This window comes from Pangasianodon hypophthalmus, chromosome 29, assembly GCF_027358585.1.
Source record: "Pangasianodon hypophthalmus isolate fPanHyp1 chromosome 29, fPanHyp1.pri, whole genome shotgun sequence".
NCBI lineage: Eukaryota > Metazoa > Chordata > Actinopteri > Siluriformes > Pangasiidae > Pangasianodon > Pangasianodon hypophthalmus.
This window is the reverse complement of record NC_069738.1, coordinates 15,880,309-15,901,009: the sequence shown is the minus strand read 5'-3', so window position 1 is coordinate 15,901,009 and position 20,701 is coordinate 15,880,309. Positions and strand designations below refer to the sequence as shown.

The 20,701-nt window shown below is 41.0% G+C and overlaps 1 protein-coding gene across 1 annotated transcript in view; it reads left to right on the top strand.

The window, feature by feature from the left end:
- atp1a3a (ATPase Na+/K+ transporting subunit alpha 3a) overlaps positions 1–13,647 on the top strand; it is a 42,247-nt gene extending 28,600 nt beyond the window's left edge. The window contains exons 12-21 of the mRNA XM_026927874.3: positions 4,157–4,469; positions 6,306–6,456; positions 6,799–6,967; positions 7,078–7,232; positions 7,452–7,575; positions 7,955–8,100; positions 10,735–10,865; positions 11,575–11,676; positions 11,944–12,035; positions 12,250–13,647. Of these exons, the coding sequence (XP_026783675.1) occupies positions 4,157–4,469; positions 6,306–6,456; positions 6,799–6,967; positions 7,078–7,232; positions 7,452–7,575; positions 7,955–8,100; positions 10,735–10,865; positions 11,575–11,676; positions 11,944–12,035; positions 12,250–12,278 (1,412 nt within the window). The 3' untranslated portion in view covers positions 12,279–13,647. The remainder of the gene's footprint in view (positions 1–4,156; positions 4,470–6,305; positions 6,457–6,798; positions 6,968–7,077; positions 7,233–7,451; positions 7,576–7,954; positions 8,101–10,734; positions 10,866–11,574; positions 11,677–11,943; positions 12,036–12,249) is intronic.
- The last annotated feature ends 7,054 nt before the right edge of the window (positions 13,648–20,701 follow it).

Sequence of the window (20,701 nt, the reverse complement as noted above, 5' to 3'; positions counted from 1 at the left end):
AAATGTATTCTGATACTGTTGTTAGGCAAGTAGGCAAGGATGCAAGTGCAGGGTGACAGGTTTTTAATAATTGCGGCAAACAAAATAAAGACGAGATTCAAGAACAGGGTCGAGGTGCGGGCAAAGATCAGGCGATCAACAAACAGCATAAACTAGGTCAGGCAAGAGCAAGACGAGAAAACCAGAAACGAGATCAAAAACCAGGATAACAATCAATATTCAAAGGCTTGGTAACAACTAGTGAAAATCAACACAGCACGAATACTTCACAAAGTGAACTGAAAGTCCTTTTATTCTGTGAGGCTGCAGTTGTGCACAGGTGTGTTATCAGTAATCGGGTGAACGTGATAGTGTGATGGCGGTGTGTTGTAGTCCTTGGTGGCCATGTTTGGAGGCCACGTTGTATTCTGGGAGCTGTAGTCCAATGCCGATTCTGACGTGGACATGACAACTACAACTGTAACTATAACTCTCAATATATATGTAAAGGTTATATAAAAATAAATCAAGTTTATAAATACTGCAAAAAATTCTCCAGCAAATTACATGTGGTGTGATTATAAAAGACGTTGCCTTTGGTTGAGACGCTTTCACGCAACAAATAGCAATCATGGTGAAGGTGAAGAAGCTTCCTAAAGGGCATCATTATTAAACAACACTCAAATGGAAAAAAAGCTACAGAGCCGTAGCAAAGACCTTAAACATCCCAGTACAACTGGTTTGCTTATATGCAGGTGGAAAATTCATGGAACCACCACTAATCATATCGGATTAGTCTATACACCTAAAGGAAAACTACTCTGCCAGAGAGAAGCACAGAGATGCATTTAGACAAATCAGAACTCATTTGGAGTTGAAGACGAAACTCTTTGGCAATAATTCAGCACGCCACATTTGGAGAAAGGAAGGTTGTGCGTATGATCCCAAGAAAACCATATCCACAGTGAAGTGCGGAGGTCAGAGCGTCACGATATGGAGCTGCTTCTCTGCAAACTGCAATGAGGCTTTACACATCATTGAAGGAAACATGAATGGAGTGATGTACTGGCATGAAATGAGAATTTAATCTCATCAAGCTCAGTCTGGGGAGACGATGGAGGTTTCAGCAAGACAGCGACCACAAACATACACCCACAATATCTGAGGACTGGTTTCTAAATAAGTAAATGAAGGCGCTTGCATGGCAGATTTCCTGGCTTTATTTATGAAAGATTTTAGAATTGCAAGTCCATCAGAATGATCCTCCTAACCTTAGGAAATTGAAGATGATTTTCTAAGAGGAATGGGCCAGAACTGAACAACAATGCTGTAAAAGCCTCAATACCTCTTTCTGTAGACATCAAAGCTGTAATTGCCAACAAAGGCTTTGCAACAAAGTGTTAACATTGTTAATTTGTGGTTTCTGAATACTTTTTCCCTATTGACTTTGTTTTTTGAACATATCTTAGTTTATATTTATGAATACATACCTTTTTGTTTATATTTATAAGTGTCCTTGTTGTCTAACCCACATTTCCGTGTTGTCCCTTATGAGCTGTGCAGTGAGCTGTAAGTGGCTGCATGAGCCCAAAAATGAACACTGAGGGATATTAAGTCAGTTAGAAATCTTTGTGGTGCATTGTTTTGCTTTTTCTTTTAAACTGCTTGTCAGAAGTGCTGTGCACACAGTAAGCAGTAAAAGCTCTGTAAAAGACTGTATGCTGCCTGTCGTCATCAGCAAGGTATGTGTGAGCATGTGCTCACGGAGGTACCCTGGTGAATCTCAGTGCCTCTGGCACTTATCTGGGGTTCATAGGCCCACAGTTACATAAATAGCATTTATCCACTGAAATACACTTCAGAAATCGCTTGCATTTTTAATCTTTCTCTCCAAACTGGTGTCTTCCCGAGGGACTGGAAATCTGCTGCTGTAACCCCACTTTTTAAAGGGGGTGATAACTCAGATTTAAATTGTTATAGACCCATTTCCATTTTGCCCTGTCTCTCTAAAATATTAGAGAAATTGGTCAACAAGCAGCTTATGCACCATTTGGAGACTTATAATGTCCTTAATCAGGTTCAGTCTGGCTTCAGATCTGGGCATAGCTGTATTACTGCTACACTTAAGGTTCTCAATGACATTATATGTGCCATTGACAAGAAGGAGTACTGTGTAGCTGCATTCGTTGATCTGGAAAAGGCTTTCGACTCTGTGGACCATGAAATATTGCTGGATAGGCTAAGAGGAATAGGACTCTCTGAGAGCTGTCTGGCCTGGTTTTAAGCCTGGAGTTATTGTTCTGGTCGTTTACAATCAGTGAGGGTGGAGGGGCTTCTGTCAGATCCCTTGCCCCTATTTAAAGGGTTCCCACAAGGAAGCATATTGGGGCCTATATTTATGTTAATAACATTATTCTTGATGCAGGTGATTCTCACATACATTTATACGCTGATGACCCTATCATTTATACACTTCCCTGACTACTGCACTATTTTTATTGCAGGCCAGTTTTACTCGCATCCAACATGCTTTCTCTAGTCTTCATTTAGTTTTAAATACAAATAAAACAAAATGTATGGTCTTCAACAGAAATCTTCTTTTACGCATTCTTCAAAACAGCTTCTGGTTAAAATGACAGTGCTCCCAATTCTGGATTATGGTGATGTAGTTTATACGTTTGCTTCAAAAACTCTCCTTCATAAACTGGATGTTATTTACCATTGTCACTTGTATTCTTTATTGAACAGGCCTTCTCTTCATTCTCGTAGACAAATTCACTGGTTTTTGTTTATTTACAAAACTCTTATTGGGAAAACTCCGCTATATTTACAGTCACTTCTTAATATTCATAATACAAGTCATAATTTGCGCTCTAGTAGTTTTATTAATTTCTGCATACCTAAAGTCCGTACCTCCTTTGGTCGTTCCTCTTTTCAGTTTTCTGCTACCGATGACTGGAATCATCTGCAGCAGACCTTAAAGCTTAGTTCATTCATTTCGCTTACTTCCTTTAAAAATTTAATTCAGTCAATAGTACAGGATCATTGTACTTGTTTTTAGTTATTTGTTTGTTTTTATGTCACTGTTTATAATTGTGTTATTTGTAATTGTATAATGTCTTTATTGTTGTACCTGCTTTTTGTGTTGCCTCTTGGCCAGGTCGTCATTGTAAATGAGAACTGGTTCTCAATTGACTTACCTGGTTAAATAAAGGTTATTATTATACACACACACACACACACAAACACACACACACATGTCAAAGCTAAATGCACATGCATAAATAGGTTACTTATAGAAATCTCACACAGAAAATCTCTAACTTTTATGGCATACTGTTAAACAGATAAAGTTTGTGTGACCATTCATTTGATGAATTTGAACCAATGGCCAACGGCTCCTCCCTCCAGACACTCTCTTCTTCTTCTTTCTTTATTTTTTTTCCTCCTTATTGTTGCTTCAATGTACTGATGTATAAAATTATCTGCCTCAAATTGTCTTAACATGCAACTGGACTGTAGAACCTGGTGTGTGTGCGTGTGCGTGCGCATGTGTGTGTGTGTGTGTGTGTGTGGGTAGAAAGGAGGACTCTGGAGATTTTGACAGAGCTTCGGGTTTCTTATATCCTTTTTTATCCGGTGCAAGGGCTTTTCAGCACACTTCTCATAAACGAAAAACAACAAAACCAGTAATACAGAGCAGTTCGCTGCTTGTCTGACATTCAAGTTTAAACTCAATTTCAAGTGCATGCACACACACACGCTCGCGTGTTTTGTGTGTGTGTGTGTGTATGTGTGTGTGTGTTGTGTGTGTGTTGTGTTAGCTCTGCCAGCTCCACCTGGCTGCGAGTAATAACACACAGGTGAGAACAGTCACTCGATACCTGCTGGTTTAATCCCCTCTCTCCGTCCACAACTGATGCTCGACCCCACCCCCCGCTGCCACGTGGACGTTATCCTCTTTCCCAATATAGTATTGTCTTTTAAACCATGGAAGTTTTTGGACCTCAGAAATGTACTAGATCATGTCTATGCTGATTGTCATGCAAATCTTTCCAGGATTTCAACATTAACGGTGTTTGAATTCCTTTAGAACAGTGCATGTGTGAAAGGGGCTTTACTGGGAGAACCTCAGACTGAACTGACTCTGTCTTTTTCTTTCCTGTTGTCTATGCAGGTTTCTGCCATTTGTTTTTGCCCGAGGACCAGTACCCTAAAGGGTTTGCTTTTGATACAGATGATGTGAACTTCCAGACAGATAATCTTTGCTTTGTGGGTCTGATGTCTATGATCGACCCCCCGCGTGCTGCGGTGCCTGATGCTGTGGGCAAATGCAGATCAGCTGGCATAAAGGTCATCATGGTGACAGGCGACCACCCAATCACAGCCAAGGCCATCGCCAAGGGAGTAGGTATCATCTCTGAAGGCAACGAGACAGTGGAGGACATCGCTGCTCGTCTTAATATCCCTGTTAGCCAGGTCAACCCCAGGTATTGTACCCTTCACATAGTTTATGTAGCATATACACAGACAATTACACCACACTCATTATTAAAGGAGAGAGGCTTAGTACAGACCCTCACATCATAGCTGTAGATGTTTTCTGTGTTTTTATACATAGGACCAGTCTGTTCCTGAAGATCTGCACTGTGGCATTTAGTTCCAGCTATGATGATCTAGAGAAATTACAGTACTGTGCAAATGTCTTAGGCCTATGTACAGAAAAAAAGTCTGTGAAAAGGAAATACAGCGGTAAAAGAAATCAAGTTAATGTTTGGAATAAAGACCCTTTGCTATTAAAATAGCAGTTAATCAGTTGCTGTATGCACTGATGTACAGTTTTATACGGAAATCATCTGGCAGGTTGTTCCGAGCATGTTGGAGACGTTGTAACAGTTCTTCTGCAGTCTGGCTCAGCTTCTGCAGGGATTTCGGATAGCTTCAGTGATCCGAAAAGTGGTCTATTACTTAACATCCTCCTTTCTTTAACAATACTTTCCCTTTCTATAACAATTCTCTGTAACTTTTGGAAAAATGAATGTTTAGAAAGTTTTGAATTTACTCTTTTCTACTGACATAATATATTATCTTGTCTGCACACCATCTCCTTAATTGTTGAAATGCCGTGTACACATGTATCCTCCTAATAGACGCTGTTAAACGTCATCACACAGTGACCAACACTGGACTGCATTTAGAATAGTCATCTCTATGTTATGCATTATATTGGCACTTGGATTTAGTAAACAAAATCAGACTTTTGTGACTAATAAAATAGAATGATTTTTTTTTTAAAGATAGTGAATGATAGGTGAACCACACATAATTTCACAATGTGCTCTCAGATTAAAGATAGGGAAGGTAAGAGACAGCAGTCACTGGAACAGTTGCAGGACGACCTGGAAGCAGCAGGAACAACAGTTACACAGAGAACAATAAGCAATGAACTGGTGGAGACTTTTGGACTCTACTGTGCCACAAGATCGTCTATAACAGAGATCAAGTCCCTCAACACTGCACAGTTTCAGCTTTTCCCTGCTCCAAAAACCTGCTTCTATTCATAGGGGCATGTCCTAGGGGAGGCCTGGGGTGGCACCAGCCCACACTTAATGTTACCTATCAATCAGTGGCTTCTAAAACTTCACCTGGTAATAAAATACTAAAGCTCAAAAAGCACAGAGAAAATCCATTAAGCACTAGGCCAAAATACCATTGAACACTATTAGGGCCATAACAAAATGTTTCACGTGTCTGAAGCAGTAAATTTTCCGAGATTTGGACCCATGAGCACACTGTCCCCTCACACGTTAAAGAGGATGGTGAAGGAGGCAGAAAGAGCCCAGAGTTTTAGAATTTCAAAATTTAGTTGATTCTTGTGGATTTCAAGATTCAAAACAAACTGTTAACAATTTCATAAAAACAAGCCGCTGTTTAGAAGCGTCACAAGAAGGAAACTTAAGAGCAATCTCATGTTAGTGATCAAATCTGCATATTATTATTATTATTATTATTATTATATACTATTTTGCTAATTTCATGAAAGGTATAAATAATAGGAAATTAAATTCACTGTCATACATTTACAGAGTTGATTTACACTGCTTGTTTCTAGTCAACTTACTAAATAACTACTTGACACTATTATCTCTACATGCAAAATTGAGCCCACACACAGACAGGTTCTTCACTATTTACAGTGTCCATAGATAGCAATGTTGTGAAACCTTGTCATATTAATAAGGTGGATGTCGGATGTGTTTGGAGCAGGAAAAACATAATCAAAGTCAGTGTAAGAGATCGTTGTTTTGTGCTTTGCTGTTTATCAGGGATGCAAAAGCATGTGTGATCCATGGCTCGGATCTGAAAGATCTGACCCAGGAGCAGATGGATGAAGTTCTGAAGAACCATACCGAGATTGTCTTTGCCAGGACCTCCCCACAGCAGAAGCTTATCATTGTAGAGGGCTGCCAGAGACAGGTACACACACAAACACACACATAGGTCAATTGTGAGAGCTACCTATATAACCCCTTATTCTAATCTTAACCCTCACCATTAATCTATTATTACAGTATACTCTGCTATTCTCATACTGGCTTTTAGTTAATAAAGTATGAACAAAGAAACTTAGTAACTATTTTCTAAACTACTTTCAGTCCTCTTTGGTCTCATTAACATTCCCATATTAAAGAGTTCTTTAATTAACATTTTTTTCTTAGGCCAGGTTTATCTCTGTAATGTACATCTCTCATGTCCATTGTTAAAAAGTGCTATACAAATAAATTGAGATGAATATTAACATGTCTCTGTATATCTCAGGGTGCCATTGTGGCTGTGACTGGTGATGGCGTAAATGACTCCCCGGCTTTGAAGAAAGCAGACATCGGCGTGGCCATGGGAATCTCAGGCTCAGATGTTTCGAAGCAGGCAGCTGACATGATCCTGCTAGATGACAACTTTGCCTCCATTGTCACAGGCGTGGAAGAGGGTGAGAGAGAAAGAACGGAGAGGAGGGAGATAGGTGTTGTTACAGTTTTAATAGATCCTCAAAATGTACTAATGAATGTGTTTGTGTTTTTATTTGTTTCGTGTGTACAGGGCGTCTGATCTTTGATAACCTAAAGAAATCAATCGCTTACACCTTGACAAGCAACATTCCTGAAATCACTCCCTTTCTGTTCTTCATCCTGGTTAACATTCCTCTTCCTCTTGGGACCATCACCATTCTGTGCATCGACCTGGGTACTGACATGGTAAGACACACACATGCACAGTGATGACACACACATGCAAATACAGAATACTGAAAATACTGCAGTATTGGAGCAAATATGCACTCACACACACACACACACACAGTCAGATCGTTACATACACACCAAAACATTTAGATTTCCTAAAGGAATTCTAGACCAGACGTCACTTCCCTTACTTCACACCTGACACTGTTATCAGTCTGTCTGCTCTTCCAGGTGCCTGCCATCTCCTTGGCCTATGAAGCAGCAGAGAGCGACATCATGAAGCGCCAGCCCCGTAATCCTCTGAGAGACAAGCTGGTTAATGAGCGTCTCATCAGCATTGCCTATGGACAGATTGGTTAGAACACAACTACACTACGCTACACACCCTGAGCCACAGCTTAAGCCTGTTATTAAATTAACTAGTGGTCTAATCCTGCCTCTGCCATTGGAAAGTCTACACAGTCAAGGGTGATGATTAAATAAGCAATTGCTTTTAAACATATCAAGTTGCCCAAAAAATTTTTTTTCTTTTTTTAAAAAAACATGTCCTCATCCAAGTGATGTCCTTTTTTTATATTAATGAAATATGTTAGATGTCCATGCCACAGTTAGCTGCACTCTGACTGGGTGGGAAGAAGGTCCTGCACTCTTCTCTTGGAATAATTTATAACTGATGCAGGAGATCACTAGCACTGACATTTGTACTGATCCAACATTCTCTCTCACCTGTGTAGGGATGATTCAGGCTCTAGGAGGTTTCTTTGCCTACTTTGTGATCATGGCTGAGAATGGTTTCTTGCCCTCCCTGCTGGTGGGCATTCGGCTTAACTGGGATGATCGGTCCAACAATGACCTGGAGGACAGCTACGGCCAGCAATGGGTTAGTTACTGATATAACACTGAAGAGTACTGAACTGTGCCACACTGCACTCGTAAAGATTTCACTGTCATTTGAGACAAGTAGCCTATTTTTTCATTTACAGGACAAATATTGCATATTAAAAGGTCTGAAAGTCTGACTCTATTAGCATCTGTTTTTATTTCGTTAGTTAAACTAAAACTAATGCTGCGTTATGGAATTATTCAACATATTCAGACCTCGTCACTTTTTGAAGTGCCTTAGCCATGGGTTTGGATGTTTTGCATTGTCATTAAAGATTATTGTGTGTAGATTAATGGCAGAAAAAAGTATTGAACCAATTTTAAATTAAATCTGTAACACAGTGAAGTGTGCAAAACCTGAATATAAAACTGTAAAGCACACATAATCCACAGAGGTCTTTATTAATTCACTAATTCAGAGGTCGTTACTAATTCAGTCTCTTATAAACGCAATGTGCATACATGTGTTAGCATTTTACTGAAATATTTTTAAAGGTGCTTTAGTCAAGATTAGTCGAAATTTGTCAGGATTAGGTCACTAACAGTAGCTAAGTAGGTGAGGTCACCATCTGAATTATTTTTTTCACTCCTTGAGCCTGCCCCTATTCCTGCCAATGTTCTCAAAACTCAAAGCTCCACCTCCAGGATGTATGGTGGCCCATTAGGATTAACATTAACATTAGACTGGTATCACATTCAAGTGTGCAGGGTGTTCATATGCACCGATCAGCCATAACATTAAAACCACTGACAGGTGAAGTGAATAACGTTGATTATCTCATTACAATGGCACCTGTAAAGGTGAGGGATTTATTAGGCAGCAAGTGAACAGTCAGTTCTCGAAGTTGATGTGTTGGAAGCAGGAAAAATGGGCAAGCGTAAGGATCTGAGCGACTTTGTCTATGGCCAAATTGTGATGTCTAGACGACTGGGTCAGAGCATCTTTACAACAGCAGGCCTTGTGGGGTGTTCACAGTGTGCAGTGGTTAGTACCTACCAAAAGTGGTCCAAGGAAGAACAACCGGTGAACCGGTGACAGGGTCATGGGCTCCCAGGGCTCACTGATGTGTGTGTGGAGTGAAGGTCCGTCTGGTCCGATCCCACAGAAGAGCTACTGTAGCACAAACTGCTGAAAAAGTTAAAGCTGCTCTGATAGAAAGGAGGCAGAACACACAGTGCAGTGCAGCTTGCTGCGTATGGAGCTGCGTAGCTGCAGAGCGGTCAGAGAGCCCATGCTGACCCTGTCCACTGCCAAAAGCACCTACAATGGGCACGTGAGCATCAGAACCGGACCATGGAGCAATGGAAGAAGGTGGCCTGGTCTGATGAATCACGTTTTCTTTTACATCATGTGGAAGGCCGGGTGCGTGTGTGTCGCTTACCTGGGGAAGAGATGGCACCAGGATGCACTATGGGAAGAAGGCAAGCTGGCGGAGGCAGTGTGATGGTCTGGGCAATGTTCTGCTGGGAAACCTCAGGTCTTGGCCTTCATGTGGATGTTACTTTGACACGTACCACCTACCTAAACATTGCTGCAGACCAGGTTACACCCCTTCATGGCAACGGTATTCCCTAATGGCAGTGGCCTCTTTCAGCAGGATGATGCTCCCTGACACACTGCAGAAACTGTTCAGGAACGATTTGAGAAACATGACAAAGAGCTCAAGGTGTTGACTTGGCCTCCAAATTCCCCAAATCTCAATCCGATCGAGCATCTGTGGGACGTGCTGGCCATCAAGTCCGATCCATGGTGGCCCCAACTCGCAACTTACAGGACTTAAAGGATCTGCTGCTAACATCTTGGTGCCAGAAACCACACACACCTTCAGAAGTCTTGTGGAGTCCATGCCTCAACGGGTCAGAGCTGTTTTACTGGCACAAGGAACCTACACGATATTAGGCAGGTGGTTTTAATGTTATGGCTGATTGGTGTATAGATGATAAAAGTACCTAAAGTGTTTTAACATATAGGGAAGATTTAAAAAATCCATATAAGATAAAAAAATATACCTTACAAATGTGCTATCATTATACTAACATTGTTTGATAGGAGTCCCAAATAAGCAAAATGCTGGAGCGTATCGAAATAATTTCTTTAATTGGAGTTGACATCAGTAGTCCTCTTTCATAGTTAAAACAATTTCACTAGTTCTTAACAACAACGAATAGCATGGCTATTAGGCTGGTTTATATACAGGATGGCTGTGCTTGCTAGTGTTGCTACACGTCCCGTATAATACAGGATTCTCCTGTACTGAGTAATATAATGCTGCTTATTGAGTCACTAAGGGAGGCGATTCATCTCGTATTTTCATATATATTATTAACCGATAGAGAAAAGTTAGCCATTTGCCCTTTTTTTAAAAAGTAGTTTAAGATGTTTGCCTTTCAGAAACTGAGCTCTTAGATCTCCCCTTGCCAGGTGTTGATTTATTGGATTTGGTCATTAATAAACAATAGATTTCACTTATCCTGAGAGACTTGCGGTCCAATGAAATTACAGAACTACTCTGCTTGTTACAGACCTGAGCATCGGAGTCTCTTGTCTCCAGTGTGCCGACTGCTGCATGTTAGCATTTTAGCATTTATCTTTTGCTCATTCGGCCATCCATTTTCTCTCTCTCTCTCTCAGACCTATGAGCAGAGGAAAATCGTGGAGTTCACCTGTCATACAGCTTTCTTCGTGAGCATCGTGGTGGTGCAGTGGGCCGATGTCATAATCTGCAAGACCCGTCGCAACTCTGTGTTCCAGCAGGGCATGAAGTCAGTGCCTCCTCTCCTTTCCTCCAGTCTGTCCTCCTTTCATCTAATTTTGATATCAGTCCTTTTGCCTGCACCTCTACGTCACTTTTTTTTTTGCATCAAATGTACTGTAAGTCTCAGATTTAGATTTTTTTTAACAGGATGTCACATCTATGGGCTTAACTTTTCTTGTTGTGTTAATTACATTTTTCTGATTTAATAGAAAAGCAAAAACCAAAAGAAAATATATTGCAATTTATATGAGTTTTCTGCTGAAGAAACACAGTTTAGACCATCATGATTGCTAAAGCGTGCTGGTTTAAGTTTGGTTAGTGATGGTCTGGTACTAGATTAGCTGATTGATCAGTGTGATAATGTACAGTAACAGCTGGTTTTGCTGGTTGCCATGTTGCTTCCGTTATCCATCCAGTAAGGCACTAAACAATCCCTCATTTTAACCTTAACTATTCAGAACATTTCTTATTTTAATGTTTCAAGCAGACTGTTTCGGTTGTGCAGGATGCAGCAAAGTCTCATTTGCGTTTCGTGTAATTGTCTAAAGCAATAAATGAGAAGGAAGGAGATCTCAGTCTAACGCTAACACACCCCATTCTTCTCCTGCTTAGTGACCTCAGTACCATTTCTGCTCATGTACTTTTACTGAAACAAGAAGAGTATTCAGCATATTTCACAACAGTTTAATGTCATGTTTTTCCCTCTCACTCTGCAGGAATAAGATTCTGATCTTCGGACTTTTTGAGGAGACAGCTTTGGCTGCCTTCCTTTCTTATTGCCCAGGCATGGACGTGGCCCTTAGAATGTACCCACTGAAGTTAGTGACACACACACACACACACACACACACACACACACACACACACACACACAGGTTAATAACGATCTTTCAGTGATTTCTGGAAACACTCACCCTGCACTGAATTTGTGGATCACTATTTCCCTCTATTGGTAAAGAAGGGTATCGCAAAATGGACTCAGACATGAAGATGAATATTTTATCTTATTGCATTATTTTGCAGATTCATGATCATGCTCTTACACTCTCTCTCTCTCTCTCTCTCTCTCTCTCTCTGTTCCTCAGGCCCAGTTGGTGGTTCTGTGCATTTCCGTACAGCTTCCTCATCTTTGTTTATGATGAAATTCGAAAACTCATCTTGCGCAGAAACCCGGGAGGTATGGAACACACACACACAACACATACACACACATGCGCCCATACACACACGTGCTCACAATCATGTGCACACACACACACACACACACACATGCTCACACACGCGCACACATACACAGACACACACACAAGCACACACAATGATGTGCACTGATATAAATGTAGTAAACCTCTTGTTTCCCCTCACTCTTTCTGTCTGTCTGTGTTCTACAGGTTGGGTTGAAAAGGAGACCTACTATTAAATCATCACTTTTTCCTTTACTTTTCATTCTGTCCCTATTTGCCTGCACAGCTTCTTTCTCTCTCTCTCTCTCTCCCCCCTTCTCTCTCTCTCTCTAAATAACAACCTAAAATAGAATAAGCAAAACCAGACCATAATAACACCCTGTCCTATTACCTTCTTTCAAGAAATAAAAAAAAATAAAATACAGATGCTAATAAGATATGCGAACCAACAGTGATAGAGAGAACGAGGTTGGACTCCTTTCTCTTCGTTCACATTTTTTGGTTTTCTACTGTGACCAAAACACTACAGCTGATTTTTTGCCAATCTCTTCTCCATGCTGTTTATTGATATCTTTCAACACTGTCAATGTTGTACTGAATACTAGTGACACTGCTGATTCTTGTCGTAATATAAGTCGTGACCAACTGAGGACGCGAATGTCCTTTGCACACACTGCCACTTATTTTTCCTCCTCAGACCCCCTGTTTGTCCCCCTTCACTCTCTCTTTTAACCACTCTTCTCCCTCCCTGCATCCTTCTTGTTACCCCCTGCTGAAACATAAGTGTAATGAAACAACAGCTACTGCCTTTCAGTCATCTAAGAAATTAACAGTACCTTCATCTCTGGTCTGTTTCTCTTCTCTGATACTCTTCCCACCCTGCTGTCTCTCACTCTCTGCCTTTTCTCTCTGCCACTGTGTTTTCTTTTGTCACTTTTTTGTTCAGGCTCTGAGTGCTATCTGTTTTTCCCTCCTAAATGACAAGCAACATTCTCTCGATACCATCCAAATGACTACCCACCGTCCTGCCCTGACCTAACGTCCCTCCCTCTCTGTCTGTATGTCTGTCTGTGAATAAAAATCCCTGCACCTCTCCTGCTCTCCTTTCAAGAAACGACGAAAATACAGTCTTTGTGTGTTTTAGGAATCCAGTTTCATTCTTTAAATAAGTGAGGAAAATAGATGAAAAAAAAGTTAAATAAGGCTATGTATCTTACCTGGAAAACAGGAGCAAGAAAATTAAATAAAAAAGAAGAACCTCTCTTTTTTTCAGTTTGGTGTCAGTTTGTTTTTGTGTGTGACCTTAATGAATTGCTAAGTTATAGATATAAGCATTCAGTGGTCTGTGTAATTCATACAGTGCGTTAATCTTTTTATTGTTGACACGTGTAAATTAGGACTGGAACAACATGATGATGATGATAATTATGGTCTGATAATTGTAGAATTCAGTATCATGGTGTTCTTTGTCAAGGTGTGTGCTTTCTGCTGCAGACAATGTTTTCCTTTACAACTGAAAAGAGCAACAGCAAAACATGAAATTACCGCAGAAAGTTGGGAAATTTGCTAGAACATTTACTTAAAATAAAAAATGTTTAAAAACAATCTGATGTTCACCTGGTATGTTTGTTCTTTAAAAGGTAGACCACCCCATTATAAATGTATATGTATGTACATGTGTGTGTTTGTGTGTGTGTGTGTATATATATATATATATGTGTGTGTGTGTGTGTATAATATAAAATAGAATAAAATATGAAATGGAAAGAATATGGCACTCTGGGTTGTGAAACTCAATGAGTGGGTAAGGACGGCATGTGTCACAGAAGCAACCAAGAGGCCGAAGGTGACTTTGAAGGAGCTGGAGAGATCCACAACTCAGATGGGAGATGTTCACAGGACAACCACAGCCCAGACATGCCATAAAGCTGGACTTTATGGAAGAATGGCAAGAAGAACCAGGCAACTGAATGCTTAGAATCAACGTTCTGCAACTTGCTAGATAAGGTAGCTCCACTAAAAAGAAAAATAATTAGGGAGAAAAGGCTAGCACCCTGGTATAGCGATCACACACGAACTTTAAAACAGACCACTCGAAAACTAGAACCTAAATGGCATCAAACTAAATCGATAGTATTTCAAATAGCATGGAAGGAGAGCCTTTTGAGCTATAGGAGAGCTCTTAGTGCTGCTAGATCAGTGTATCTCTCCACCCTAATTGAAGATAACAGAAATAATCCTAGATTCTTATTTAATACTGTAGCAAAATAACTAGGAATAAGACCACAATAGAAACACGCACACAATCACTATATAGCAGTGATGACTTCATGAATTTTTTCAATGGTAAAATTGAAAATATCAGGCCAAATATTTAGACTATTAATTTAAAACCAGACAGTTTTATAAGTAACCCTGTAGATGATAATATAATAATATCAGATCAACAATTACAATTAGTAAATACAATGTTTTACTCCCCTTGAAGAGACTGAACTAATTTCTCTAATTTCATCATCAAAATCATCAACCTGTATACTAGATCCTTTACCTACTTGTTTCTTCAAACAGATAATTCCTGAAACAATCAAACCTCTTTTAAAGATAATCAATTCTTCCCTTAGCATTGGCTATGTACCTAAATCTTTTAAATTAGCAGTTATCAAACCCCTGATTAAAAAACCTGACCTTGACCCCTGTCAGTTGTCTAACTATAGACCAATATCAAACCTCCCCTTTATTTCCAAGGTCCTAGAAAAGGTTGTAGCTCAGCAGCTATGCTCATACTTACATAGGAATAACATTCATGAAATGTATTTAGGCCTCATCATAGCACAGAGACAGCGCTGGTTAAAGTGGTAAATGACCTACTACTGGCCTCTGATCAGGGTTGTGTCTCCTTACTTGTGCTGCTTGACCTTAGTGCAGCTTTTGATACCATTGATCATGCTATTCTCCTCAATAGACTGGAAAATGTAGTAGGCATTAAGGGAACAGCCCTTTCCTGGCTCAGGTCTTATTTGACTGATCGTTATCAGTTTGTAAACGTAAATGGTGACTTCTCTTCTCATACTAAGGTAAAGTTTGGTGACCCGCAAGGCTCTGTTTTAGGCCCACTGCTCTTTTCTTTATATATGCTACCTCTGGGTAAAATTATTTGTAAACATGGTATTAGCTTCCACTGTTACGCTGATGACACACAGTTGTATGTTTCAGCAAAGCCAGATGACAGACACCAGCTTAATAAAGTTGAGGAATGTGTAAAAGACATTAAAACCCGGATGATAACTCTCTCTTACTTAATTCTGACAAGACAGAAGTACTTGTACTAGGACCACATGCAGTTAGAAGTAAGCTTTCTGATTACATAATAACTCTGGATGGCCTTTCTGTTTCATCATCTGCAGCAGTAAAAGACCTTGGTGTGATTATTGAGTCTAGTCTTTCTTTTGAAGCTCATGTAGATAATATACCTAAGATCGCTTTCTTTCATCTCAGAAATATTGCTAAAATAAGAAATATATTGTCACTACACGATACCTCTAGGTTGGATTATTGTAGTGCCTTACTGTCTGGATCTTCCAGTAGGAGCATAAATAAGCTCCAGTTAGTCCAGAATGCAGCAGCAAGAGTCCTTACTAGAATCAGAAGATATGAGCACATCACCCCTATCTTATCCACACTGCACTGGCTCCCAATCACATTTCATATTGATTATAAAATACTACTATTGACCTATAAAGCACTAAATGGTCTCGTACCTGAGCGAACTTTTGGTCTTTTATGATCCGCCACGCCTACTTCAAAATATATCAAAAGGTGCAGGCTCTTTGTTGGTACCTCGAATAGTGCATGCTACAGCTGGGGGTAGAGCTTTCTCTTACAAAGCCCCACAGTTATGGAACAGCCTTCCACTTTGTGTTCAGGGCTCAGACACAGTCTCAGTGTTTAAGTCTCGGCTGAAAAAATATTTGTTTAGTCAAGCCTTTTGTGAATAGTTTTTTCTTAGGTACAGGAGCAGGTCTGGAGGGTTTCACAGGCATAGAGTGTTGTGGTGAACTGGGATGTTTGGATGCTGTCGCCCCCCCACTCTCACACGTTCACTCAGGTTTGTCGATGGTGGAGTGGCTGCTGCTTTATGTCCCAGGACTCCCTCATGTCTGTGTTAGCTTCTGGCTCTCCCTTTTAGTTATGCTGTTATAGCTAGTCTTGCCGGAGTCCCTGCTTGCACTCTGCACGCAAAGTACATTGTTCTTAACCATTAGAGGACAAAAGCTTACCTAACAATATCTCCATCTCTCTCTCTCTTGCTATGACAGCATAACTAAAAGGGAGAGAGCCAGAAGCTAACACAGACATAAGGGCACCCTGGGACATAAGGCAGCCAGCCACTCAATAAAATTGAAAATTGAATTGAAGAAAGCAATTACTGAAAAAATTCAAAATGAAATCCCATTTGGAATTTGCCCCGAAGCCATGTTGGAGACTCAGCAAAAGTTTCTCTGGTCTGATAAGACCAAAAATATCATTTTGAACTTTGGCACAGAAGTCTACTTTTGGTGGAAATTCAACATTGCCCATCATCCTGAGAACACCAGCCCCACAGTGAAACATGGTGGTGGCAGTATCATGCGGAGAGTTACAACTGGCCTCTTGGTTGCTTCTGTGGAAAAGCAGAATCTACTGAATGGATGAGCTGCCCTTTTAAGGAAGCAGTAGAAGAGGCTATTGAGCACAATACACCAATAGTCCAATTTTACTTCCGTACCTACAAATTTAATTCATTTTGAGTGTAACCTTTTCCAAGTGCTCAGGTAGTAAATTAACCCTAACCCAGTGTCAAGCGCAGATAGCTTGCAGGTGGTTTGGGTGAACTCCAAACCGGCCTTTGGATGAAGGATCCAATCTCTGGACCACTCCCGGGCTTGAAAAGTGTTCATACTTTACCAAAGTACTGAAGTCAGGACTTAAATGCCCCGAATCCAGAAAAAAAAAACACACACACACACAAATGTGAAAACCACCTATCATGTCTGAATGTTTTTGTGTTTTTGTGAGCTTGCCTAGTTAGTCGCTCTTTCTTTTTATTAAATATGGGAAATAAATTCTGAGGACTGTGATACATGTGAGTACAGTGAGGGTTTCTTATTTATATATATTTTTGATGTATCTCTTTTTTGATAATCAATGTATAAGAAGTTATCTTGATAAAACTGATATATTCATGAGCTTGCTGATAATCACATCAGTTTTGGAACTAATCAACTGTGTGGTTACATGCATTTTTAACACAACTCATTCATATAGTCCTGTATAGGGACATGTCTTTTTTATTTACCTTTGACATTTAAACTACCAACCCCCTCGCACCCCTCCGACCCCTGTCCACACACCCCCAACTCCCCTCCCCCCAAAGTCGCAGCATGATTGGCTGATTTCAGTTCTAGGTTGTAACATTACAAAATGTAAAAAAATATATATATATAAATAATTAATTTAAAAAATCCAGGCGGGGGAAGGCACTCTGTCCACGCACTTACCTATATCTTTGCCTGAATATTCTAGGAATTTTGTACCACATAAAAACAATCAGAATAACCCATCAGAAAAGCATTTATTTATGGAATTGTAATGATGTTCAGGATGTTTTTTTAGGATAAAGCTTTATTATGGACAGTAATATGTTTTTTTTTCTCCACACTTCAGCTCTCGATTAATCACTTGAGTTAGTATATATATATATACTAGTATATGATTGAAGGTTTATCATAACAAAAATATCTTTCCAAATTCATATCAGCACATGCTTCCTCTACTGATGGTGTTAAGAGATGGTGGGAGATAATGAAAAATGTGGATGTTCACTGGAAGCCAACTGGAGTCCCTTAGTGTCCCTGATGCCAGACTGGGCTGCTCTGGGTCTTTACTCTGCTCATATATATACAGTATATATATACACACATGTAATAGTCAGATCCATAAGTATTTGGACAGTGACACAATTTTGGTAATTTTGCCTCTGTACACCACCACAATGGATTTGAAATGATGCAATCAAGATATAACTGAAGTGTAGACTTTCAGCTTTAATTCAAGGGGATTAACAAAAATATTGCATTAACCATTTAGGAATTACACACACTAATCAGGCATAGCATTAAAACCACTGACAGATGAAGTGAATAACTGATTATCTCGTTACAGTGGCACCTGTAAAGGTGAGGGATATATTAGGCAGCAAGTGAACAGTCAGTTCTCGAAGCTGATGTGTTGGAAGCAGGAAAAATGGGCAAGTGTAAGGATCTAAGCAACTTTGACAACGGCCAAATTGTGATGTCTAGATGACTGGGTCAGAGCATCTCCAAAGCAGCAGGTCTTGTGGGGTGTTCCCGGTGTGCAGTGGTTAGTACCTACCAAAAGTGGTCCAAGGAAGGACAACCGGTGAGCCGGTGACAGGATCATGGGCTCCCAAGTCTCACTCATGCGCGTGGGGAGTGAAGGCCCATCTGGTCCGATCCCACAGAAGAGCTACTGTAGCACAAACTGCTGAAAAAGTTAATGCTGCTCTGATAGAAAGGAGTCAGAACACACAGTGCAGTGCAACTTGCTGCGTATGGAGCTGCGTAGCTGCAGAGCGGTCAGAGAGCCCATGCTGACCCTGTCCACCACCCAAAGCTCCTACAATGGGCACGTGAGCATCAGAACTGGACCATGGAGCAATGGAAGAAGGTGGCCTGGTCTGATCACGTTTTCTTTTACATCATGTGGAAGGCCGGGTGTGTGTGTGTCGCTTACCTGGGGAAGAGATGGCACCAGGATGCACTATGGGAAGAAGGCAAGTTGGCAGAGGCAGTGTGATGCTCTGGGCAATGTTCTGCTGGGAAACCTTGGGTCCTGGCCTTCGTGTGGATGTCACGTTGACACGTACCACCTACCTAAACATTGTTGCAGACCAGGTACACCCCTTCATGGCAACGGTATTCCCTAATGGCAGTGGCCTCTTTCAGCAGGATGATGCTCCCTGACACACTGCAGAAACTGTTCACGAATGGTTTGAGGAACATGACAAAGAGTTCAAGGTGTTGACTTGGCCTCCAAATTCCTCAGATCTCAATCCGATCGAGCATCTGTGGGACATGCTGGCAAACAAGTCCGATCCATGGAAGCCCCACCTCTCAACTTACAGGAATTAAAGGATCTGCTGCTAAAGTTTTATACGCAGTATATATAAAAAATAGCACACTATGATATTTCCTTCATTCTGTCCAGGTACATTCACAGTAGCATAGACATTTCTCTTGTCAGGTTAATGCCAACCTCAATGATAAAAATCTAGCCCCAAATAGACAAGATGAAAGAGTATTCACTTAATATATTTAGTACTTAGTATTTCGTATTGCATTGGTGACTCAGTGGTTAAGGCTTGGGGTTATTGATTGAGGGTGTTTAAGCCCCAGCATCACCACTGTTGAGCCCTCGACCCTTTCTGCTCGAGTTGCACTGTATCATGACTGACCCTGTGCAGGTGAAAACCTGGCCAGCAGGAGCCATCTCTGCTCTTCAGGACTGTTTTGAACACACTGACTGGCACATGTTCAGGGAAGCGGCAACTGATGGCGACTTCACCAACTTGGAGGAATAAGTGACATTATTGACCAGCTATATCAGCAAGTGCCTTGATGACGTCACCGTCTGCAAGATCATCACCACACGCTCCAACCAGAAGCTGTGGATGACTGCAGAGGTGCGTGTGCTGCTGAGGACCCGAGTCTCCACCTTCAGAGCAGGCGACAAGGTGGCCCTAAGAACAGAAAGGGCCAAACTGTCCCGGGCCATCAGAGAGGCAAAGCGCACGCATGCACAGAGAATCCACAAAGCGGAGACACGCGGCGCATGTGGCAGGGCATCCAGGCCATCACCAACTACAGGACAACATAACTGTTGTACTGTAATGGCTTGGGACTGCGATTGCTTTAGTGGCTTTGGGGCTGCAGTTGCCACGAGCAGCTTCGTACTCAGGACTCCATCAGTGGACAGTGGATAGATTTTAACCAACCGGACTTCTTGCGAAAACTGTGATGAATTTGCACAATTGCACTATTTGTCCATATAGTACACAATAATAGAAGGGATTTATTTATAATTGCACTATCCTTTGCGCCCAGATGAGGATGGGTTCCCTTTTGAGCCTGGTTCCTCTCAAGGTTTCTTCTTCATATCATCTCAGGGAGTTTTTCCTTGCCACCGTCGCCACTGGCTTGCTCATTAGGGATAAATTCACAGTGATAAATTAAAATATTTACAATATATTTTTGTGAATCCATTTATTTCTGTAAAGCTGCTTTGTGACAATGTCCATTGTTAAAAGCGCTATACAAATAAAATTGAATTGAATTGAACATAACCTGCCTGTGACAGTGATGCCTCCCTTCCAGATGTGCTGAACAGCTACACTCGGTGCTACACCAGGTGCTGTGTCTAACCACAGCCGACGTGAGGAAGACTCTACACAGAGTCACCCTGCAGAAGGCTGCTGGACCAGACAACATTCCTGGCAGAGTGCTCAGAGGATGTGCAGACCAGTTGGCAGATGTTTTCATGGACATCTTCAATACTCCCTGAGCAGCACCATCATTCCGACGTGCTTCAAGGCCACCAC